This window comes from Aquarana catesbeiana, linkage group LG06 (assembly GCF_042186555.1).
Source record: "Aquarana catesbeiana isolate 2022-GZ linkage group LG06, ASM4218655v1, whole genome shotgun sequence".
NCBI classification, from domain to species: domain Eukaryota; kingdom Metazoa; phylum Chordata; class Amphibia; order Anura; family Ranidae; genus Aquarana; species Aquarana catesbeiana.
Window position 1 is genome coordinate 149,604,230 of NC_133329.1, and position 24,638 is coordinate 149,628,867.

The 24,638-nt window shown below is 43.3% G+C and overlaps 1 protein-coding gene across 2 annotated transcripts in view; it reads left to right on the forward strand.

Annotated features, from left to right (window-relative positions):
• Positions 1–24,638, forward strand: part of CRYM (crystallin mu) — a 192,229-nt gene that overhangs the window by 90,196 nt on the left and 77,395 nt on the right. For both annotated transcript variants that reach the window (XM_073591049.1, XM_073591048.1), the window contains exon 5: positions 1,385–1,568. In XM_073591049.1, coding sequence (XP_073447150.1) covers positions 1,385–1,568 — 184 coding nt within the window. The remainder of the gene's footprint in view (positions 1–1,384; positions 1,569–24,638) is intronic.

The window sequence follows — 24,638 nt, forward strand, 5'->3', positions numbered from 1 at the left end:
TGACCGATCGGTGTCCCTATGTACAAGGGACACGCCATCGGTTTCCTCTCCTGTCTGACAGGACGTGGATCTGTGTTTACATACACAGATCCACGGTCCTGCTCTGTTACCCGGCAATCACGGGTGCCCGGCGGACATCGCGGCCGCCGGGCACGCGCACTGGGTCCCGAGCGACGCAGCGGGCACGCGCGCGCGCCCCTTAGTGGCTCGGGAGGGCGATCACGTCATATGACGTCCGCCCAGAACAAGAGAAGCCTCGTCCCGCCGTCATATGATGGTGGGCGGTGGCTTAGTAGTTAAAGTGTTACTAAACCCACAACAGTAAAATCTGTATATGCAGAATCGCATGCTTGTTGTACTCACTGTGGGACTTAAGGGGTTAATCCTCTGCATTGTGTAAAAAGGCTTTTTGATCCTGTATGCACAGATCCTTCCCCCTCCTGCAGGGTCTCTCTTGGCAAGGCCAGATAATACACAGTCAGTGGTCCCCCTGCACATGCTCAGTTTGGTCTCTATTACTGGAGAGAATATTTCCTTGTTGAGCTGAGCTTTTCAGGTCACATGATATTGACCTCACATATGTGGGCATGTATACAGATCCTAAATGACAGCCCAGTCCCTCCCTCCTCCTCCATGCCCAGAAACTAAAAAAGAACACAGTGGGTGAGCTGTCTCATCTGGATTGATGGATGATCCGACTCCCATAACGGCATGAGGACACAGGCTGTAGTGGAAATCTTCTCCTATCGGAACAATCAGCACTCAAGCAAACTCTGCAGTTTATCACATGAGCGTGGTATACAGATCAGCCAAAAAGGTATGTAGTGTCAGTATTTATTATAAAAAGATTTATAATCTGTGGGCACTGCGGGGGGGGGGGGGGGGTGTTAACTATTTTTATACTACTGGGTTTAGTAACACTTTTAATGTAGAGAATGCATTAAGGTAAAAAACCTTCGGCCTTTAAAACCACTTTAAATATAAAGACATACTATACTTATTTTCTGCTGATTAGTCCAGGTTATCTGCTAAAGTCATTAAGTGGCACAATTATAAAAAAACTGTAAAACTTTTATAAAAAAAAAACTTTGTGCTGTTTTAGATGCATTTGTTCCACTGTCTTCCCAGCAATTTTAGGAATTGATTTTTAAAAACGGCAATTTTGAAATGCTGGAGATCTTTCATGGGTAATTTTCATCTATTTCCTAAGCATAAGCTGTAATCTTTCCTAGACAGAAGAACATGACATCTGGGAAGATTTATTTTTCTATGCTGTATTCTGTAGCATTATCATTGCTACCCTAGTGACCTAGTAAATCACTTTTTTCCAAGCATAAGGCAGACTCTAAAAATACATCTTGCTGTCTTTCCTCTCACCCTGAAGGTCAGGATTTGGAGTCGCACAAAAGAAAATGCAGAAAAATTTGCAAATGCTGTAGAAGGAAACGTACGCGTGTGTTCAACCCCACAGGAAGCGGTGACGGGTGCTGATGTAATCGTCACAGCTATGATGTCTACAGAGCCTGTGCTGTACGGTGACTGGGTCAAGCCGGGTGCACATATCAATGGTACATGTTCTAGTTCTTTTACTAAGAATCTGATAACATGCTTTTTTTTTTTTAGTTGACAGGTTTTATAAAATGCAGGTGTAACTGTTCCAGGGATGTTTAGGGGGGTGTGTTTTTTTTTTTTTTTATTGTAGGAAAAAATAAATAAAAGTCTAGGCGTGCAAAGTATTGGTGTCAGTGGCTGCAGTAATCCCCAGAACTAGTGTTGGTGGCAGTCGGTGTTCGTTTTGACGTCACATTTCGATTTCGTCTTAGGCATTTGACTAAAATGCCATTTTAGTTTTAGTCGTATTTTAGTCTACTAAAATCTCCAGTATCATAAACAAAAAAATATTGCTTTTTGACAAACAGAAGTGTAACTTTACAGCTTTTTTTGTTTTTAGATTTTAAACTCGATTGGCCATAATGACCTATTACCTGAATATAAAAACTTTAACAGTTCTCTGTTAATAATGAAAGACAGTATTAAAGTCGATGTGAACCCACTCATCAATTATAAACTACTGCCATAGTGCTGAACTATAAGGATATACATGCCTCTTGCATGTATCCTTATCTGTCAAATGTCTCCCCCTTCTCTATTTTGGAGCCCCGAAAAACTCTGGATTCAGTGGGCGGGTCTGTTGTGACATCAGCAGACTCCCCGCCCACCTCTACATTCCCCTTGGTCAGAGCGTGCACAAGAGAGGCAGAGCATGTTCTGGGCAAAAGCAGAAATACACAAATGTCCAGTGACTGTCGGATGGTCGGTGTGGCAGGGACAGCTGTGAGCACCGATCCCCCTGCATGGCTTTTCAGCTGATAGCCACTGGAGAGAAGTAGAAGCAGCTGATGAAAAGCCATGCAGGGAGATCGGTGCTCACAGCTGTCCCCAGTGACACCGATTATCCCCGACAGTCCCCCGTGTCTTCCTCCAGCACCCGTGTTCCCCTCCAACACAACCCCCTCTTCATCTCCGGCCCCCTCCGTGTCCTCCTCCACCCGCTGTGTCTCCGATGGAAATCTGTCGGGATGGAGAGCAGAGGAAGGTCCCTTCCTTTTCTGACTGGGACATAGAGTGTTTGTTAACGATTGCTCTCTATGTCCTGTGATAACTGACCAGAGTAAACTGTGTGTTACTCTGCTTCAGTTTTTATGAATGGAGAGGAGCCACTGTCTCCTCTCCATTCATCTTCAGTGGTGAGAAAAGGACTGGCATAGTCCAGAGCCCCAAGTCCCAGTCCCCAAAAAGGATTGTGAAAAAAAATTAAGAACAAATTAAAATGTTAAAAAAAAAAAATACATTAAAAAAAAAAAAAAAAAACTACTGACACCGTCCTCTGCCCCACTAACCCCGTCATCTGTCCCACTGACATCATCCTCTGCCCCACTGACACCGTCCACTGCCCCATACCCCCAACCCTTTCCCTAAAAGCACTGTGAAAAAATATATTTAAAAAATAAAACCCCAACCCCCATCATTGTGAAATAAAAATAGCACAAAAATGTAAAACATTTAAAAATAAAATTGTAAAAAATAAAAAAAAAATTATGACACTGTACATTGCTCTACTGACACCATGCACTGGTCCTCAAAAAAGCATTTTGTAAAAAAATATTAAAAAAAATTTGGAATTGTAAAAAAATAAAGAACTACTGACACTTTCCACTGTCCTACTGACACCATCCCTCAGGGAGTATGGGGGGCAGCCGGAGAGCACAGGGGGTGGAGAGCACTGGGAGGGGCCGGGGAGCTGGAGAGCAGGGGGGGGGGGCTTGAGAGCACTAGGAGGGAGACTTTACAGAACAGTAGGGGGAGAGCCAGGGAGCACTGGGGGGGGGGGGGGGAGCATGTGGGTGGAGAGCACTGGGGGGCAGGGAAAACTGGGAGGGGCCACAGAGCACTGGGGGGGGGGGGGACTGGACAGCGCAGTGGGATGGAGAGCACTGGGGGGGGGGCGGAGAGCACTGGGAGGCAGGGAGAACTGTGAAGGGTCAGGGAGTACGGGGGAAGCCAGAGAGCACTTTTGGGGGGGGGGGGGGGCTTTGGTTAAGGGAAGACTGGACAGTACAGTGGGGTGAAGAGCATGGGGGGAGAACTGGGAGGCACCAGGTAAACATGGGGGGGGGGGCATGCAGCAAAAGAAGTTGGATAGGAGGAGCAGTGGGGGCAGCTGCATATAGAAAAACTGATCTTTTCATATTCCTCCTGAAGCCTCTGAAAGTCTGCAGGAGGAAAAGCGGGCATTCAGTGGCTGCAGGAGGAATATGGAAAAATCAACATCTGATGTGGCAGGTGTACTTTTATTGTTGTAAGTCTAAGTTTATGTATAAAAAAAAAAAAAAAAAGGCACAACCAGATGTGTCCTAAACATTAAGATCTATATGTTCACAGATGGGATGACCTTGGAAGATAAACAGAATAAAGAGAATAGAAAGAAGGGAGAGAGTTGATTACAACATTTATATAAACTATGGACATGAGATGAACGAGTGTAGTGGTATCCCCCAACGGGATGGGATCAAATGTGTGGGCCCAAAAAGTACAGGTCAGTACCGGCGAATGTGGGGACCACACACCAGGGGGCACACAGTCCACTGTCTAATAAGACCATAACAGTCATATACTAGATTGATATATGGACTTTTAAAGAAAGCATTTAAAAAAAAAAAAGACAAAACAAGTAATGTTTGGGTCATTGTCTGTTGTAACACACCGTAGCAGCAGACGCAGAATATCTAGATCAGATCCTCCCAGGTTAGGAGCTGAATGAAGGCAGAGATATGCTCTTACAGCAACAAGGCACTGTTATAACATAGTAAATAATAAACTGTAATAAAACTGTACAGTTAGCCTGATCCCAGAATTCAGACCACAGATAACATGGGTATGTATAAACTAGACCCTTAATAAGATAAGCTGAAGAGGGATGAGAGCGTGTCTCTCACACATTTTTGTAAATATTTTATTCTATCTTTTCATGTCACAACACTGAAGAAATGACACTTTGCTGCAATGTAAAGTAGTGAGTGTACAGCTTGTATAACAGTGTAAATTTGCTGTCCCTTCAAAATAACACACAGCCATTAATGTCTAAACCGCTGGCAACAAAAGTGAGTACACCCCTAAGTGAAAATGTCCAAATTGGGCCCAAAGTGTCAAGATTTTGTGTGGCCACCATTATTTTCCAGCACCACTTTAACCCTCTTGGGCATGGAGTTCACCAGAGCTTCACAGGTTGCCACTGGAGTCATCTTCCACTCCTCCGTGACCACATCATGGACCTGGTGGATGTTAGAAACCTTGCGCTCCTCCACCTTCCATTTGAGGATGCCCCACCGATGCTCAATAGGGTTTAGGTCTGGAGACATGCTTGGCCAGTCCATCAACTTTACCCTCAACTTCTTTAGCAAGGCAGTAGTCATCTTGGAGGTGTGTTTGGGGTAGTTATCATGTTGGAATACTGCCGTGCGGCCCAGTCTCCAAAGGGAGGGGATCATGTTCTGCTTCAGTATGTCACAGTACATGTTGGCATTCATGGTTCCCTCAATGAACTGTAGCTCCCCAGTGCCTGCAGCACTCATGGAACCTCAGACCATGACACTCCCACCACCATGCTTGACTGTAGGCAAGATACACTGGTTGCCGCCATACACCCTTGACACCATCTGAACAGAATACATTTAACTTGGTCTCATTAGACCACAGGACATGGTTCCAGTAATCCATGTCCTTTGTCTGCTTGTCTTCAGCAAATTGTTTGCAGGCTTTCTTGTGCATAGTCTTCAGAAGATGCTTCCTTCTGGGACAACGGCCATGTAGACCAATTTGATGCAGTGTGCGGCATATGGTCTGATCACTGACAGTCTGACCCCCACCCCCCCACCCCTTCAACCTCTGCAGCAATGCTGGCAGCACTCATACATCTATTTCCCAAAGACAACTTCTGGATATGATGCTGAGCACATGCACTCACCTCCTTTGGTTGACCATGACGAGGCCTGTTCTGAGTGGAACCTGTCCTGTTATACGGCTGTATGGTCTTGGCCACCGTGATGCAGCTCAGTTTCAGGGTCCTGGCAATCTTCTTATAGCCTAGGCCATCTTTATGTAGAGCAACAATTCTTTTTTTCAGATCCTCAGAGTTCTTTGCCATGAGGTGCCATGTTGAACTTCCAGTGACCAGCATGAGAGCGTGAAAGCGCTAACACCAAATTTAGCACACCTGGGACCCTGTAACACTAACAAGTCACATGACATCATGGAGGGAAAATGGCTAATTGGAACCAGTTTGTACATTTTCACTTAGGGGTGTACTCACTGTTGTTGCCAGCAGTTTAGACATTAATGACTGTTTTGAGTTATTTTGAGGGGACAACAAATTTACTCTGTTATACAAGGTGTACACTCACTACTTTACATTGTAGCAAAGTGTAATTTCTTCAGTTTGGTCACAGGAAAAGATATAATAAAATATTTACGAAAATGTGAGGAGTGTACTCACTTTTTGTGAGATACTGTACACTAGAGCTGCACTATTCTGGCCAAAATGAGAATCGCGATGTTTAAATTTTTCTTGCTTAGAATAAAAAGATCACGATTCTCTCACGATTCTTGCAACTTAATTTTTTTTTTAGGAGAAAGAGAGATTGATTGAGAAAGAGCGATTGATTGAGATTGATTCATTGAGAGCGATTACTTCATTGAGAGCGATTGATTCAATCTTTCTCAATTAATCAATGTCTCAATTAATCAATCTCTCTCTCTCAAACACACTCTCTCAATCAATCACTCTCAATTTGAGAGTGATTGATTGAGAGTGATTGAGAGAGAGATTAATTCAGAGAGATTGATTAATAAAGAGATTGTTTAATTGAGACTTGTCTTCATTGAAAGATTAAGCATTTGATGATTCTAAAAAAAAATAAAGAAGTGAAGCAGCTCATGTTTTCTCAGTGCTGCAGCCGGCAGTCACGCTTGTTCCCGAGATCTCAGTGTGAAGAATAAACATTACTTACCCGACCAACCAATCACATTCTTCTTTGCTGAGTGACTTCAGCACACTGGCTCCGACGGCTTCCCCTCTGCTCCACTCCGCTCCAAAACAGGGAAACATCCCGGGGACAACATCGATCAGTGCGCGGCGGAGCACGCTTTTCAGCTCACAACATTTAAGTTGCTTGATGGTGAGAATCGCACAACTCCGGAGTTGCGATCGCGGCGGGTGGAGAATCGCGATAACGATTCTCCGCGATTAATCGTGCAGGTCTACTGTACACGTGTTATCTGTGGTCTGAATTCTGGGATCAGGCTTACTGTATATCCCTGCCTTCATTCACCTCCAAACCTGGGAGGATCTGATCTAGATGTTCTGTGTCTGCTGCTACGGTGTGTTACAACAGACAATGATGCAAACATTACTTGTTTTGTCTTTTTTTTTTTTTTTTTAATATAAATCATTATAAGTCCATATATCACTCTAGTATGTGACTGTTATTATCTTATTGGACGGTAGACTGTGTGCCCCCCTGGTGTGGTCCCCACATTCGCCGGGACTGACCTGTACACATTTGATCCCTGGGTAAGACAGCATGCAGGGGATACCACTACACTCATTCATCTCATAATATACATAATTTCTATAAATGTTGTAATCCGCTAACTCTCTCCTTTCTTTTCTCTATTTATAGAATTTATAAGGTGTTGTTTGCTCTATATTATATAAAAAGCTCCTGAAGAAGCGGTGGTTGACAATGATTTATCTTCCAAGGTCATCCCATCTGTGAACATATAGAGCTTAATGTTTAGGACACATCTGGTTGTGCCTTTTTTATACATATGTATGTTTTAATTTATTGTTGAAATAAATTTTATTTTTATATTCATCTTGTGTATGTTTAAGCTTTGGTACGGTACCATGAAAGTCCATACTAGCCACAGTCCATTGTTCTTTCTACATATTTGATAGGACGTAGGTACCATTTATGTTTTGCTATAGTTGGCACTTCCTTATAATAAAAGTCAGATTTTTGCACTCTTTTTATTCTGTTTGAGTTTGTTGGCTTTCTACTCTGTAGTTTTAAAGTGATTCTAAAGTCTAACAAATTTATTTATTTGTTTTAACTTTTAAAAGGATCTCCATGAACTGTTACCCCAGACACTTATCTGAGTCTTGTTGGCAATTCAGCACTGTCACAGCTTCAGCTTTTTTTTTTTTTTTCTTCGCTTCCTCTTGCAAGAGACGAAGGGAGCATTGGAAGCCATAGGCTTCTGTTGCTGTCAGTCAATTCTCATGGAGAGGGAGTGGGGGGGGCATGGCTGAGCCACATGAGTACCCCCAAAGCACAATGTGTGCTATGGGCCACCTGCAGGAAAGAGGAGTGGACAGCACCGGAGGGGGCCTCCAAAAGAGGAGATAAGGGATTGCTTTGTCCGATACCATTGCATAGAGCAGCATTTTTTTTTTTTTTTTATTTAAAAAAATAAAATGAAATGGGCTTTAATATCACTTTAAGACCTATGTGCAGAAGAGCTTCCACGTGTTTCCCTCAGCCCCCTGTGACTTGAATCTGTTTCTTTTGGCACTTCAAAAGTTCCCATCTAAAACTGTGAGATATTTTAGACCCAGACCTTCCTTTCTGCTGAAGATAGTCTCTGCTTTCCACCTTTTAATCAGGATATTGTCTTTGCCTGGTTCTGGTTCATCAGATTTCCTTTTTGCCATCCCAGATGGGCTCTGGAAGGATGTCCTGGCTTCTCATTCCACCATTACAAGATGGCTCAGCTAGACCATTATCCAGACTTATGGTCTTAAAGATCGGGTTCACCCCTTTTCTAGTTAAGGCTCACGCCACTAGGATAATAAGTGTCTCTTGGGCAATTCGGCATCAGGCCTCTTTCTTTCTTTTCTTTTTTTTTTTTTCCCAATTTGCAAGACAGCCACTTGGCCTTCTGTTGACACATTTTCAAGTTCTACTAGGTGGATGTTTCTGGCTCACCTGAAGCTAGTTTTGGGTGTAAAGTCTTTAAGATGACTCTGAGCTGCATGAACATTCCAGTTTATTATTATTTTCTGTTGGGCCTCTTGGTGGTTGTTTGAGAGGTCAGTCAGTGCAGAGCCCTGACCCCTCTCTAGATGCTCTGTCGCTGTTCTAAATGAACAATCAGCAATGCTTGTTCATTCATAATGGTAAAAGATCATTTAGAACTTCAGCTCTGTGTAAATTATCTACTGATGCCCTGCATAAAATAAAAGCAGATTCAATACACAGAGCCAGAGCTCTGAGTGATCTTTTACTTTTGCAGTGTCGCAGCTCTGTCTCACCCATTGTCTGTGCTTTGTGTGTCTAAAAACAGACACTGATAGACACCAAAGATGGGCTCGGGTGTGTTCAGGAACCCACCTGCTCGATCCTCCCAGGAAGCCGACAGTGCACATCACTAATCGCAGGCAATGAAACATTTCTCGATCTGTGCAGCTGCTGACCGGGAAATGTCTCTCTACCTGTAATTAGCGGTGTGCAGTGTCGGCTTTCTGGTGGGATGGGGCAGGTGGGATCCCGAACACACCCGAGCCCATTCCTAATAGATGCACGGCACTATGAATGGCAGTGCTGGTCTGCAGAGTGACCCCCAGAGCTGTCATAAATCCATCTCCTGAGGGATGAATATAAGCACCTGGTCACCTAGGAGTAAATTACCATTAAATATTTGAGAAGTTCCCCCACACCAGCTGTCACCTCTTGAAAAGGTGTTTTTCTGTCAATATGGGGTGCTGTGTGTACATTATGAGGAAAAAAAATGAACTGAAATGATTTTAGCAAATGGCTGCAATATAACAAAGAGTGAAAGATTTAAGGGGGTCTGAATACTTTCCGTCCCCACTGTATATCGGCCTAAACTGATGAAGAAATGTGTTTTTTAATAAAATTTTTGGGGATATTTATTATAGCAAAATGTTAAAAATATTTTTTTTTTCAAAATTGTAGCTATTTTTTTTTATAGCGCAAAAAATAAAAACCGCAGAGGTGAACAAATACCACCAAAAGAAAGTTCTATTTGTGGGAAAAAAGGATGTCAATTTTGTTTGGGTAGAACGTCGCACAACCACGCAATTTTTGTCAGTTAAAGTGACGCAGTGCCGTATCGTCAAAAAAATGGCCTGGTCATTAACCACTTGCCGCCCGCCATATAGCAAAATTATGTCGGCAAAGTGGTTGCGATATTCTCACTGGACGTCATATGACGTGGTCAGGATAACAAGCTGCTGCACGCAATCGTTTTTGCCAGTCTGACACACCGCAACTTCGATCTAGGTAAAGAGTCTCTGACGGAGACTCTTTACCGCGTGATCAGCAGTGTCCAATCATGGCTGATCACGATGTAAGCAGGAAAAGCCGTTTTATTTTATTCATTCGCATCTGACAGATGCGAGTAGAGGAGAGCCGATCGGCTGCTCCTCTGACGGGGGGGGGGTCTGTGCTGATTGTTGATCAGCGCAGCCCCAGATCGGATGCCACTAGAACCACCAGGTATGGCCACTACTGATGACCACCAGGGATGGCATCCCTGGTGGCCATGGGTGCCAATGTGTGCCCACACATGACGGCAATCAGTACCCACCAGCAATACCTGCCAGTGCCTCCTAATCAGTGATGCCAATCAGTGCCATCTATCAGTGACAGTGCCACTCATCTGTGCCGCCTATGAGTGCCCATCTCAGTACCACCTTATCAGTGCCGCCTCATAAGTGCCCGGCAGTGCAGCCTCATCCGTGCCCATCAGTGAAGGAGAAAACTTACTTGTTTACAAAATTTTATAACAGAAACAAAAACTTTTTTTTTTTTTCCCCAAAATTTTCGGTCTTTTTTTTGTTTGTTTAGCAAAAAAAAAACAAAAAAACGCAGAGGTGATCAAATACCACCAAAAGAAAGCTCTATTTGTGGGAAGAAAATTATAACAATTTTGTTTGGGTACAGGGTAGCATGACTGCGCAATTGTCATTTAAACAGCGCTGAAAGCTTAAAATTTGGCTTGGGCAGGAAGGGGGGTAAGTTCCCTGTATTGAAGTGGTTAATGGTTTAAGTGCAAAAATCCTGTGTTTGCTGCAATACTTTTATAGCTGTTTATTTTTCAACTTTAACCATCCAACCTGTTGCAAACATTGTAAAATAAAGATTGAAAATAAATTCAGCTGCTGAATACAGAATTTTAAACTTTACACTGAATATAGTATAGAGGATGGTTATGCGTCTTCTGCAAAAATTGGTCCCATTGTGTGTGTTTGCGAAGTGGAGGTTAGGCCATGGGATCAATAACTCCACTGAAGCATGTACAAATGAAAACAATTCAGTAGTCTACATCTGAGACTATTATTGTTTTGGGTCAAGGTTAAAGTGTCTATCTTTAACTAACACTTCATTGCTAGCGAATGCTTCTCTGTTAACTCTCTCATGAGCAGAGGTAACTGAAACCTAGATGCTCAGACCACATTCAGCAACATCAGCATGCGTCTGAGAGGTTTATGCCCATTTCCTGTCCTGACACTTTAAACGCAGATTCAACTCAGCTAGAATATTATTTTATTTCTGCCTGTGTTGCTCTTTCAAATTTTACCCTTTTATGTGTATATAAAGTGAATTAGCGCTAATTACTATCAACAAAATAAATAAATGTAAAGATGAAAAATAATCTCAAATATGTCTCATCAAGAGACCTAAAAAACCTGTGTTAAATAAAGTAGTGTTCAAAAATAAATTGTCATAACATAATATCTTACAATAATCATACAATATAGATAGTCCAATAATGAAGTGCAATGATAAAGTGCAGTCCAAAGGAATCTGGTGATTCAAAGTAGTAATCAATCTCTTATTCAAGATGTAAATTGCTATTTTCCTGTGTAGACAAATAACGATGAGGGGGAAAGGGACAAATGTGGGAGTCCAATCTTCAGGTGTATGATCGCATACAAACTTGTTACAATCCTCCCCCAGTAATACTAGCCTCTCACCTTAAGGATAGACCCCAACGGGACTAATGGTACATTGATAGCTATCAAGGTGGTGGCTTGAATCCTCCTCAGTGTATCCAGGGGGACACAGCAGTTCTTCCCGATCTCCACGGCCTTTTATCCTAGAAGGAATTATAATAAGTATCAAACAGGCATATAACAAACGAGCTGTGAGCTCGCCCACGTCACTTCCGGTGCCTTGTGTTCGTCACTGTCACATGACTTTATCTTTACATTTATTTATTTTGTTGATAGTAATTAGCGCTACTTCACTTTATATACACATATTTAAGGGTGCTGGCAACACTCTAGAAGTTTGGCCGCTTTTTACTTCATTAAGCACTGTTTATTCATAAAGGCACTTTTAGCACAGGAGCACTTTATTCACATTGCAGTGGTAGCGCATCAGTACCTTTTTTTTTTTTTTAATGTACTGTCTAGCGAAACCATTTTCAGCAGGACAGGAAATGACGATAAACCTTTCTAATGGAGATCTACTCTACTGAAAATTTGAAAAACTGTCTGGCTTGACATACACTTTTACTCGTGAAGTTACCATCTTTTATTATAGAGGATTTTTTTTTAACTCCTAGGTGACCAGAGTGGGACATCAAATGTGGTTTTAGAGCTGCATGGTTAATATTAAAGTGTTTGTTAACCCAAAAAAAAAATATATACAGATCCTGGTCCCTTAAAGCAGATTACACGGCAAAGAGCTTGTGCTGTGTAATCTGCCCCCCTCTAAACTGTAACCCCCCCCCGAATCTGCCACTTCCTGTATGCCATCTATTCTGACCAAGAAAATCAGGGCTGCTCAGCCCTGATCACCGTGGTCGGTCAAAGTACGTCCCCTTCTTCATACGCTGCCCTTCCCTGGTCTGCTCTTCTCTTCTCTTTCCCCCCTCACCCCCTCCTTCCTGCCTGTCAGCTGTGTCTGTCTCCACCCTGCCCCCCCTAGTGTCCACATTGGTCACTGCCAGCCCCTCCTATTAGAGGCTGGCATAGCACACTATGTACATAGTTTTAGAAAAACGAGCAGTCTAAATACCAAATTTCAGCTGTCTTTAGGCTGGTCACATGACTCGCGACCACGTTACAGCTATGAGACAGAGCTTCTGCGGAGGAGATGAGCGGCCACGTGATCTCCCCGGGTGACATCAGAGGGAGATCACGGCTCCTCCTGCAGAAGACTTCCATCAGAGCTATAAAGCACCCGCAAGTCATATAACCGGCCTGAAGACAGCTGAAATTCTGTATTTAGACTGCTCATTTTTTTAAAGCTAAGTACATAGTATGCTATGCCAGCCTCTAATAGAGGGGCTGGCATAGTCTTATATAAATGGGTTAACAAACCCTTTTAAAGTATCATTTTTGTGATATCACTGTTATCTCATGGTATGTTGTCTCATACATATGATTAAGAGCTTTGAAATTTGTCCTTTTGAAATCTGTATCCTATTTGGAGGACCCAGGGGTTTACGGTGGCATGAATCAACATAGATTCTGCATTATGGCTAGAAAATAGCTTTAACATTAGTTTTTCTTCTCCTTTTACACAGAAAAAATGTCCATGCAGTTTCACTGGATGAATTGTTATGCGTTTTTTTTTTTTCCTTATTTCTGTATTGTTTAAAAATTTGCAACAGAGATGAGGGCATTTTTTTCCTGTTTATTGAAGGAAACCTTAAAGTGATTGTTATTTTGTCTAAAAATAACAAACCTGTTTATAATTACCTGCGCTGTGTAATGGTTTTGCACAGAGCAGCCCAGATCCTCCTCCTTCTCGGGTCCCTCTTTGGCTCTCTGGGCCCCTCCCTCCTGTCAGGTGTCCCCCACAGCAAGCAGCTTGCTATGGGGGCACCCAAGCCAAGACCCGGTTCGTCTCTGCCCCTTCCCTCTCTTGATTGGCTAACTGACTTTGATTGCCAGCAGTGGGAACCAATGGCACTGCTGCTGTGTCTCAGCCAATCAGGAGGAGAGTCCCGGACGGCCGAGGCATTCGTGAACATTGAGAGAGAGATTGGGCTCAAAAGTAAAAGGGGGTGCTGGGGCGGTTGCTGCTCACAGAAGGTTTTTTATCTTAATGCACAAAACGCATTAAGATAAAAACCTTCTGACTTTACAACCACTTAAAGCTTTTACGTTTTTAGCTTATCTTCCTGTAGACAGCAGTATAATCTGAAGGTTTCTGGGATTGATTTACTAAAACTGAACAGTTTCAGCCTGGTGCAGCTCTTCATAGAAACCAATTAGCTTCCAGGTTTTTTCCAGGTTTTTTGTCAAAGCTTAACCTAATATATATATATATATATATATATATATATATATATATATATAGTACATAGTACTGTGCAAATGTTTAAGGCAGGTGTGAAGAAATGCTGTAACGTAAAAAAAAATTTTATATATTTTTTAAATCCAGAAAGCTTTATTGAACCACATAAAACATTCCAGTGTACATACAGTTGAGATCATAGGGGAGAGAGGGTGTCCCAGGCTTTTGCTCTTGGTAGGGGGATCAGGCATGGCTGTCCCCTATCGGACACTCTAATTGCTGCTTGCGAAGAGCTGTACAGTACAGTTCCATGAGATAACCTACCCCCAAATCCGAATCTAGACAATACAACCCACAGATACCGCCAGCTAATTCTGTCAAATGCTTTAAAAAATGTTTTAATTGTTTGATTTTTTTTTTTTACAATTTACACAATGCAAAGTAAGCAAACAGAAGAAACCTCTAAATCAAAGCAATATTTAGTGTGACTATCCTTTGCCATCAAACCAGTATTAATTTTTACACTTGCACAAAGTCAGGGATTTTTTTAGGATTATAGTCAGGTGTACAGTATGTGTAGGCGATACCAAAAACGGGTATCCAGCAATGATGACCAGATCAGTGGGCTGTACCTTTTTTAAGTAATCCAGCAGAATAATGTTAAATTAAGTGATGAAAAGTGCAGCAGCCCAAGCAACCACCTAACAAACTATGTACAAATGGTGGAGGCACACATGAGCAGGGCAAGGTCAGGACTGAGACTGGAACAAGGGAACAGGGTATGGAGTACTGGATGCAGGGAGCAGGGTACTGGGAGCAGGTCACAGGAACAATACCCGGGATCAATTACAGGAGAAGGCACAGGCTCAGGACCAAGCAGGTATATGGCTCACAGGAAGAACACTGAAGTAGTTAACTTCAGTTAAGGGTGGGATTAAATACCGGTGCAGTCTAATTACCCAGATAAGCTGGCTGCTAGGAGATGCCGATTGAGGGGCCACTGGAACTGCACCCTTGGACTACAGGAACAACAGTGCCACCAGCAGGTGACCCTGTTACTGACAGTCATTTACTGAAACAGAAACCGTTGCACAAGAGACTAAAAACTGGGTGTAGAACAGCCATACTCTGCTACTAAGGTGAGGTTGTGGAAACCGGTTTCATATCCAAGATCATACATCATGGCAAGGTAGGTATGGTAGTAATACTGTATCAGCAAGGTCTCTATCAGGCAAAGATTTCAGTATAGACTGGTGTTTCAAGGTGTGCTGTTCAACCCCTTTTGAAGAAGCACAAAGAAACGGGCAATGTTGAGGACCGTAGAAACCGTGGTCGGTCATGCAGCAGATGAAAGACACATCATGCTTGCTTCCTACAGCAGGGCCATCAGCACATAACTAGAGGAAATACAGTGGGATCCATGTACATACTGTCCTGAGACGTCTGGCCAGAAGTGGTCTTCATGGAAGCCAGAATTACAGCCAAAGAGCCATACCTCCGACGTGGAAAAAAGGTTAAGTGACACAACCATGCATGAAAACATAGGAACTGAGGTGCAGAAAAATGACAGCAGGTGCTCTGAACTGATGAATCAAAATTTAAAATTTTAGGCTGTAGCAAGAGGCAGTTTGCTGAAAGGCTAGAGAGTGGTACAATGAGTGTCTGCAGGCAACAGTGAAGCATGGTGGAGGTCCCTTGCAAGTTTGGGGCTGCATTTCTACAAATGGAGTTGGCGTTTTGGGCAGAATCAATGGTGCCCTCAATGCTGAGAAATACAGGCAGATACTTCTCCATCAGGTCGTACCATCGGGGAGGCATGTGACTGGCCCCAAATTTATTCTGCAGCAGGACAACTACCTCAAACATGTCATTAAGAACTATCTTCAGCGTAAAAGAGCAAGGAGTCCTGGAAGTCATGGTTTAGGCCCCCGTTAGAGCCCTGATTTTAATATCATCAAGTCTTTCTGGGATAACATGAATGGACAGAAGGATTTGAGGCAGTCTACATCCAGAAGATCCGTGGTTGGTTCTCCAAGATTTTTGGAACAACCTACATGATGAGTCCCTTTAAAAAAAACTGTGTACCTAGAAGAATTGATGTGGTCTTGAAGGGTGGTCACACCAAATATTGATTTGGATTTCTCTTCTGTTCATTTACTTTCCATTTACTATTAACACTTCTATTTCTGAAAGCATTCTTAGTGTTTTTCTAAAGGTAAAACATTTTTTTTTTTTTTTTACAAAAATTAAAAAGCATATCATACTCACCTGTTCTGTGTAATGGTTTTGCACAGAGCAGCCCCAATTCTCCTCTTCTCGGGTCCCCTGCCCATACTCCTGGCTCCTCCTCTTCATCTAGTTCCCCCATAAGTAGCTGATCCTTATGGGGGCACTCCTCCCATGCCCTAATGCCTGCATCTATAGCCACTGGCAACAAATCTCCCCTTTGAGAAGGGATAGAGCCTCTCATGCACAATATGGGATTGCAATGGGGCTCAGGTAAGTATAAGGGGGGGGGGGGGTAGCTGGTTACAGTTTTTTTGTTTTTTTACCTTCATACATGGTGTGCATGAAGGTAAAAAAAAAATTTAGCATTTTAAATTTTTCTAGAATCGTCTTCCAGGGCAGCATCCAAGAGATAAGCTCCTCCTCCCTGAAACAGGAAACACATTAGTCTACCATTTTAAATTTCACAGTCTTACCTGCGTGCCTCAGTTGTTTGTGTTTTCTCTGACCCACAGGAGCTGCAAGAAATGTTTATTATTTTACTTGTCTCTGTGCTAGTTGCAGGAGACCCCCTGCCAGCATCCCATTCAGCCCTGCGGGTCTTGGGAGGGTGAGCAGGAGCAGCAAATTTGAGCAAACTTGCGCTGCCTGAGATTTCACCCCTACAGAGGTCTGCAATCACCCCCCCACCCCAAACTGAAACAAATGCACTGGCATTTTTCCCCATACCGTTTTTTCATGCTGGAGGGACCTGCTGCTGCTTCAATCTGGCATTGCTGGTGATCTGTTTCCTGGCACTAAGGATGTCTTGCCCCCTGACCACAGGCCGCACTGGATCGCCGCACGGGTAGGTGTCAGTTTTTTTACTCTTTGTCTACCTACCGTCCACCTGCCCAATTGCCTCCACCAGCAGAGCTGGCTCCTTTCCTCGTGGAGGCTTTGTGGGGTGTACCAAGATGGCGGCGATGCCGGAAAAATTCACTTCCGGTCACGCGGTTCTGGTCGGCGGCCATTTTCCTGGAGTCTGGAGACTTCTAGGGGAATACAGAGCGGCACACTTCCGGTGACATCACTTCCATCCATATATATAAAAAGAGCAGCAGAGTCCCTCTCCCTAATGGAATCTCAGGAAGGAGGACACCAGCAACAGCGGCATGTGCAGGTACATCCACCAACCTGCACGGGGTCAGCTGGGGGCGGGGACGGAGCTTAAGCAGGAAGCGGTTAAAAAGGCTCCTCTAAGCAGAGGATCCTGGTGGCTGACCATGCATGACGCTTCTCCGCCCTGCCCTGCAGATCCTGCAAGCCAGGACAGCTCCAAGGTAAGCCAGAATACTCCAGGGTCACCTGTGTCTTAACCTCACTGCAAAAACTGCCCATTTACAGGCAGTCTTTAACCACCTTCCTCACTGGGACATTTTTGTGCTTGATTTCAGGTGAGGACCCCAGAGGAAAGGAAAACGAAAAGCAACTAAACTTGTGCTTCGTGCAGCCACCGGTTTTCATCTGAATGGAAAAAGCCCCTGTGCCAAAAATGCATAGACAAAATGGTGGCCAAAGAGTCGCAATGTTACCTGAGAGATCTACTCACCTCTTTTAAAAAAAGAGATAAAGAGCACCATGGCACCGCTACGCTCATCAATTGAGAAGTTAGAAGTGCCAACAAATGCCAGTCAGGCTAGTACCCCATCTACCAGCGGGAAATGCGTTCCTTCAGGCGACAGGGAACAGGCAGAACGACAGGAACAAGAGGAGGATTTGAACGAATCCGAATCGGAGGATGGACTTTGCTCGGCAAATTATTTCCCTCAAAAGACACTGATAACCTTCTAAAAACTATAGTAGACACGCTAGGTATTAAAGGGCAAAAAGCCGCAGAGCTCACACTGCATGACAAGATGTATAAAGGGTTACAACCCAGGAAATCTAGAACATTTCCTGTACACCAAACTCTTAAAAATATCATCAAAAAAGAGTGGGAAGACCCAGAGGAAAAAAAACACTTCATACCATCTGTGGTCAAGCGCAGATATCCATTTGCGGAGACAGACACCAAAACCTGGGCTAAATGCCCCAAAGAGGATGCCTCTCTGGCAAAAGTCACAAATAAATCTGACTTGGCCTTTGATGACGCGGGTACGTTAAGCGACCCCATGGACAAGAAAATAGAAGCCCTTTTAAAGAGGGCCTGGGAAGCAGGAACTGCGAATCAGAATCCAGCAATAGCTTCCACCTGCACAGCCCGCCCCTTGCTAATCTGGTTAACCCAGCTTCAGGAACTACTGGAAAATGACACACCTAGGCAAGAATTAATAAAAAACATCCGTACACTGACCAGAGCGACCGCTTTTCTAGCAGATGCCTCAGCTGAAACCGTCAGATTATCTTCAAGGGCCACAGCACTACTCAACTCAGCCCGAAGAGCCCTGTGGCTGAAATCTTGGGAAGGTGATATCCCTTCTAAGAACAGACTGTGCAGAATTCCATTCACTGGAGACCTACTGTTCGGGCCTGAACTAGAAACGTTACTAGACAGGACCGCAGCAAAGAACAAGGGTTTTCCCCAAACCAAAAAGAAACAAGGTAAGGCGCCCTTTCGACAATTCAAAAAATTCAACAAGCCGGGAGAAACGTTGGGGACAACAAAACAAAAAAGGCAAGGGTGAATTCATCCTCAAGACTAACCCAAAAAACAATGACTGTCATCAGGTGGGGGGCAGACTCGCAGCTTTTTCCCACCAATGGATGGAAGCAACAAAAAACAAATTCATCATACGCACCATAACGGATGGCTACACAAATTTTCCACCCGCCCCCCCAACCAAGTACCTAGTAACCAGGTTACCAAAGGACGAAGATCGAGAAAAGGCCTTTTTAGAGTCCCTGGAGAATCTACTAGATCAGAAAGTAATTTGCTATGCACCTCAAGAAAAGGAACAAAGGGGGTTTTATTCCCCTATCTTTGCAAAGAAAAAACCGTCAGGCAAGCTAAGGCTCGTACTGAACCTCAAGCCACAGAGGAATAAAATACAAAAAATTCAGAATGGAGTCTATTTACTCGATCCGAAACATCCTACCACGGGAGACATTTATGGTGACAATAGACCTACAGGATGCCTACCTACATGTCCCCATAAAGACGGATCATCAAAAATTCCTGAGGTTCGCAATGCAAGGGCCAGCAACCACTCTGCAACTGCAATATACAGCTCTCCCTTTTGGCATCTCTTCGGCACCCAGAATCTTCTCAAAGATAATGATGGAAGCGCTAAAAGGTCTAAGACAACAAGGCATTGGCATTCTGCAGATTCAGCAGAGACCCTAGAGAACAACCTGTGCACAAGTATGTCCTATCTGCAAAACCTGGGGTGGATAGTGAATGCAGAAAAATCACAGATGACCCCAAGCCAGAGTGTGGTGTATTTGGGCTATGTATTGGACTCCAGACTAACCAAAACCTTCCTAACAGAAGAAAAGAACGAAAAAATCACGCAGGCAGTAACCTCTGTAAGAGGGACCAACGCCATTACAATCAGACAAGGAATGGCAGTGTTAGGGCTGATGATGTCTTCAATCCCAGCCATCACCTGGGCGCAGATTCACATGAGACCCCTACAGAATTACATTCTGTCCCAGTGGGATGGCAGCCACTCATCCCTAGACAAGTCCATTCCTGTTCCGACCACAGTCAAACAAACACTCCAATGGTGGCTCAATCCACTTCGATATGTTGAAGGGCGCAAATGGGCTCAATCCAACCCAGTCAGGATTACCACCGATGCCAGCTCCCTAGGCTGGGGGGCACACATGGAGAGCCTCTGCACACGGAAAATGGAGTTCCAGATGGTCTCAAGCCTCCTCAAATATGAGAGAGCTAAAAGCTGTGGGGGAAATGTTAAAAGCAATCAAACCAGCATTATAGGGGAGAGACGTAAAAATACAATCGGACAACGCCACGACCGTGGCATACCTAAACAGGAGGAACAAAGTCCCAAAGCTTGATGAGGCTGACGGAAACAATCCTGCTATGGGCAGAATCAAACATAAGGTCAATATCAGCCTTTCCACCTGAAAGGAACAGACAATACACTGGCAGACTTCCTGAGCCGGAAGACCATAAAACACACGGAGTGGTCACTGATCCAAACGACTTTCGCACAAATCACTCAAACGTGGGGGATACCCGAGGTAGATATGTTCGCCTCCAAAGCGAACGCAAAATCGCCAACATTATTCTCACTGGATCCCACAGATGGCAACAGCAGAGTAGATGCCTTCAGCCAAAGCTGGGGATGGCAACTGTGTAATGCATTCCCTCCAACTGCCAAGACCGAGAGAACGGTGATACTAATAGCACCGCACTGGCCTCAAAGGCCATGGTTCAGCCACTTGAAGAACCTCAGCATCCAACCTCATCTGACGCTAACAGACCGGACAGATCTCTTATCACAGGGCCCAGTCAGCCATCCGAACCACAGAATCCTGAAGCTTTTGGCTTGGTTACTAAAAGGGTAAGACTTCCGAACAAAGGGCTGTCAGACAAGGTGATCAATACCATCCTAGACAGCAGGAAGCCCGTGACTAGGGCAATCTACGAGAAAGTGAGGAAAAAGTTTGTCTCCTGGAACAAAAAAAAAAACGATTCCCAACAGAGGGCTAATCCCAACAATTCTGGATTTCCTGCAAGATAGAGCAGACAAAAATATCTCCCAGGGCACACTGAAGATACAAGTGGCAGCACTCTCCTCATTCATGGACACCAGACTCCAGAGGATCCGCTCATAAAGCGATTCCTAATGTCACTTAAAAGATCTAGACCGGCTAAAATGAATAGAACTCCAACTAAGGACATGTCCACGGTGCTTAGAGGTTTTCTCTCCCGTCCATTCGAACCGATGGAAGATAGCTCAGACAAAAACCTCACTCTAAAAACAGCACTTCTTGTGGCCCTAGTATCAGCCAGAAGAGTGAGCAAAATCCAAGCCCTGTCTATGATGGAACCATACTGCCTAATACATTTAGACAAGATAATTCTCTCGCCAGACCCGGCCTTCCCACCCAAGCCCTCTTCAGCGTTTCATAGAACACAAAATATCATCATCCCGTCGCTTCCAAAAACTATGGACAGCAAAAAGAGACACAACAAACTAGATGTAAGAAACACACTTCGAAAGAATGAAGGATTGACGAAGAACGACCTCTCTTTTCGTCCTCTATGCAAAAATTAATAGAAAGGAACTAAAGTCGAGCTGATCCTAGAGACCTCTGCCACATCCCATGATGTATGAGAGAAACAGAAATGCCCCAAAGGGATATTGTGGGCAGTGGATCAACAAGGATCAATGGGTTGTAAGTGCAGATAGAGTACAACAAACTAAATAAAAATATCAAAATTTTATTAATATACAAAATATACAAAACGCATACTGACATCTAAAAACATTGGTACAGTGAGAGCAATTAGTGTCAAAATACAACTGCTAGAATGCTGCAGTAACCACAATAGGGGGCCAATAAATGGTCAAAAACAAAGTGAAACTGCAACAAAACACCCTACATGTTTCAGAAAAACACAAAAAGATTAATTTCTTTTTATGATGTTTTCTTCCTTCCTCAGGGGTTTCAGGAAAGCAGATTATTGTATTTCTAAAAAGAGAAATATATGTGTGTGTGTGTATGTGTATATATATATATATATATATATATATATATATATATATATATATATATATATATATATATATATATATATATATATATATATATATATATATATATATAAAAATAAATATATATAAATAAATATGTTTTGCATGTATATAAACACTAACAGAGGTGGTAACATCGATTAAAAGGCTTAAATTTCTACAAAAAAGCAGAAGAAACATCAAAGTGGATGCTAATTAAAATGGTACTCACATGACTCCTGTTTCTCTATAGCAACAGTAATACAGACTCCCACGTCCATAGGTCCAGTGAATAAAGATAGTCCTCACAGCTAAATCCAACCAGATAATAGTTGATTGAAAAATAGAGATTTGGTTTTAAATGGGGCTGGCCTTGTGTCAGCAGGCAGGACAGCAGGTCAGGGCTCACGAGAACCGCCACAAAAAAGAGGCATGGATGGTGCAAATCTAGAAGTGGTGGAGAACAAGGGGAAATGAATGAATATATATATATATATATATATATATATATATATATATATATATATATATATATATATATATATATATATATAAATATGAATAGATGCGCATGAAAATGTAAGTATAAATATATCAAGAGAGAAATGCGAGGGAGATCTCTGAGTGGCTATATTAACTCAGGCTTAGAGAAAAATAAGTAACTAACCTTAACCATTCAGTTCACTGGTCATTGTGCAGAGAGCAGAGCTCATCCCAGCTGTGTAGCAGGATTTTGTCTGTGTTTTACTAGGCTAAGTACCTGATACGGTGGGAGTGGTATGACAGGACAGCCAATCCTGCATATTTGGATATGTGTGGACCCAGGAGAGGGGAATAAACTTTAATGAGGGGCGGGGATGAGAACTTAGAGCACTCAAATGAGTGCATGATTATATGTAGAGAGCACCAGCCAATCATGGCTTCCCAGCCTGCGCGGCGTCCAACGTCAGCGCGCAGGCTAGCGCGATGATGTCAACGGGGGCCGCCGACACGGAGAGAGGGCAGCACAACAGGGCAAGTATGGAGAGCCCATTGCGCAGTTGCGGGATACTAGATCGGGCGCATACGTGCTGCTAAGGAATGCCTCCGTCCCTGCTAAACGAAGACGGAGGCCCCTCCGTGTCGGGGAGCACCGGCGGGTCATCCCCTCAGGGACAGAAGGAGGGAAATCTAAGCCCAAACAGCTCAATGTTGATATGGAAATGAGTGTAGATTTTATTGAGTGTTATACAGGAGGAGTTTACCAATACACACTGGACTAACAGGACGTGGGATTCACATCTGTACAGAGTGATGATGTTCCCTAAAGAAAAAAGGAAATTACAATTAGACACATAGTATATAGACAATAAGAGAGACAAATGTTGTCTTGATACTGGAGTAAACCATACTATTTTAGCAATATCAGAGTATAATATATAGTATAAAACTTTTTCGGGGACACCCTTCATACGGTTAATACTCCAAGGATGATCATGGTGGTAGGAAAAAATGAGAGAAGGGTAGAAAAAGGAAAAAGAAAAAGAAAGAAAAAAGAGAGAAGCTCATTGGTCAGATTAACGGTTTAAAGTTCCTTGTCATAGCTCCCTGTAGTGAAGCCTGGAAGGAAAGGTTTCAGATTAAAGGCTTCATTAAGGCCAGGTGGCAAGGTCGCACTGAGCCTTGATATCCAATGAAGTTCTCGTTGTAAGAGAATTTTGTTAGTCTCCACCACGAGAATTTGGGTGTAGGCGATCTAATACCAGGACAGATATTTTTGGGCAAATACCATCATGTACTTGGGATACATGCCTTCCTAACGGGAGATCAGGGTCGGCTGTTTGCATAGCCCTGATATGGCGGTAAAGTCTTTGCCATAATTTTTGTAGGGTTTTACCCACATAAAAACATTTACAGTTGCATAATAGCATGTAAACTACTCCCGTGGTCTGGCAGTTGGAATTATGTCTAGGTACAAAGTGGATGCCATTGGGCAGGTATATATTTTTCCTAGTGTCCATGTACTTACAATAGGAACAAGATCCACATTGGAAAATGCCTACTGTTGTGCAAGGATCGCCTCTCTCTTGGTCTTTGAATTCGCTCTGAACCAACAAATCACCTACAGAGGTTGCCCGTCTGTAGGTGATTAAGGGCGTTGGAGGCACGAAAGGGCCTATGATGGGGACAGAGGTCAATAGGTGCCAATATTTTTGGCATATATGTCTAATTTTGCTGTGATCATTGGTGTAGGTGATAATTATTCTTGAGCTAACATTGGTAGTTGGGGTTTGTTTGGGAGCTAAAAGTTCGTGTCTGTCCCTCAAATTATCGAGTTGGAAGGCTTTTTTGAGGCATTTGTGGCTATAGCCGTGTTCAAGTAACCGGCTTTTAAGTTTATTGGCCCCATGTTTAAAGTCCGAGTGGCCAGAACTGTTACGTTTTATCTGTAGATATTCGCCATAGGGGATTGAGTTGATAAGTGGTTTGGGATGAAAACTAGACGAGTGCAGTATCGTGTTCCCTGCAGTGGGCTTCCTGAAAAGTTTACAAGATAGTAGATTGGATTCATTTATTGAAATTTCAATGTCTAAGAATGTAACTGTGGACATATCAGACAGCATAGTGAATTTGAGATTAAATTGGTTCTTGTTTAGTGCATCTGAACATTCGTTCAAAAGGGATTGGGGGCCGTCCCAGACGATGCAGATGTCATCTATGTACCTGTGCCACATAACAACGTGGCACAGGTACATAGAGAGATCATTATCGCTGAAAAACGTATTTTCCCACTCCCCCAGGTACCCAGGTACCCCCTGGCACGCCCCACTCTCTTTTCGTCCTTTATGCGGGAGTTAACAAAGGGAAGCAGGCATCCAAGAATACCATCAGCAGATGGCTAAGAATGGCC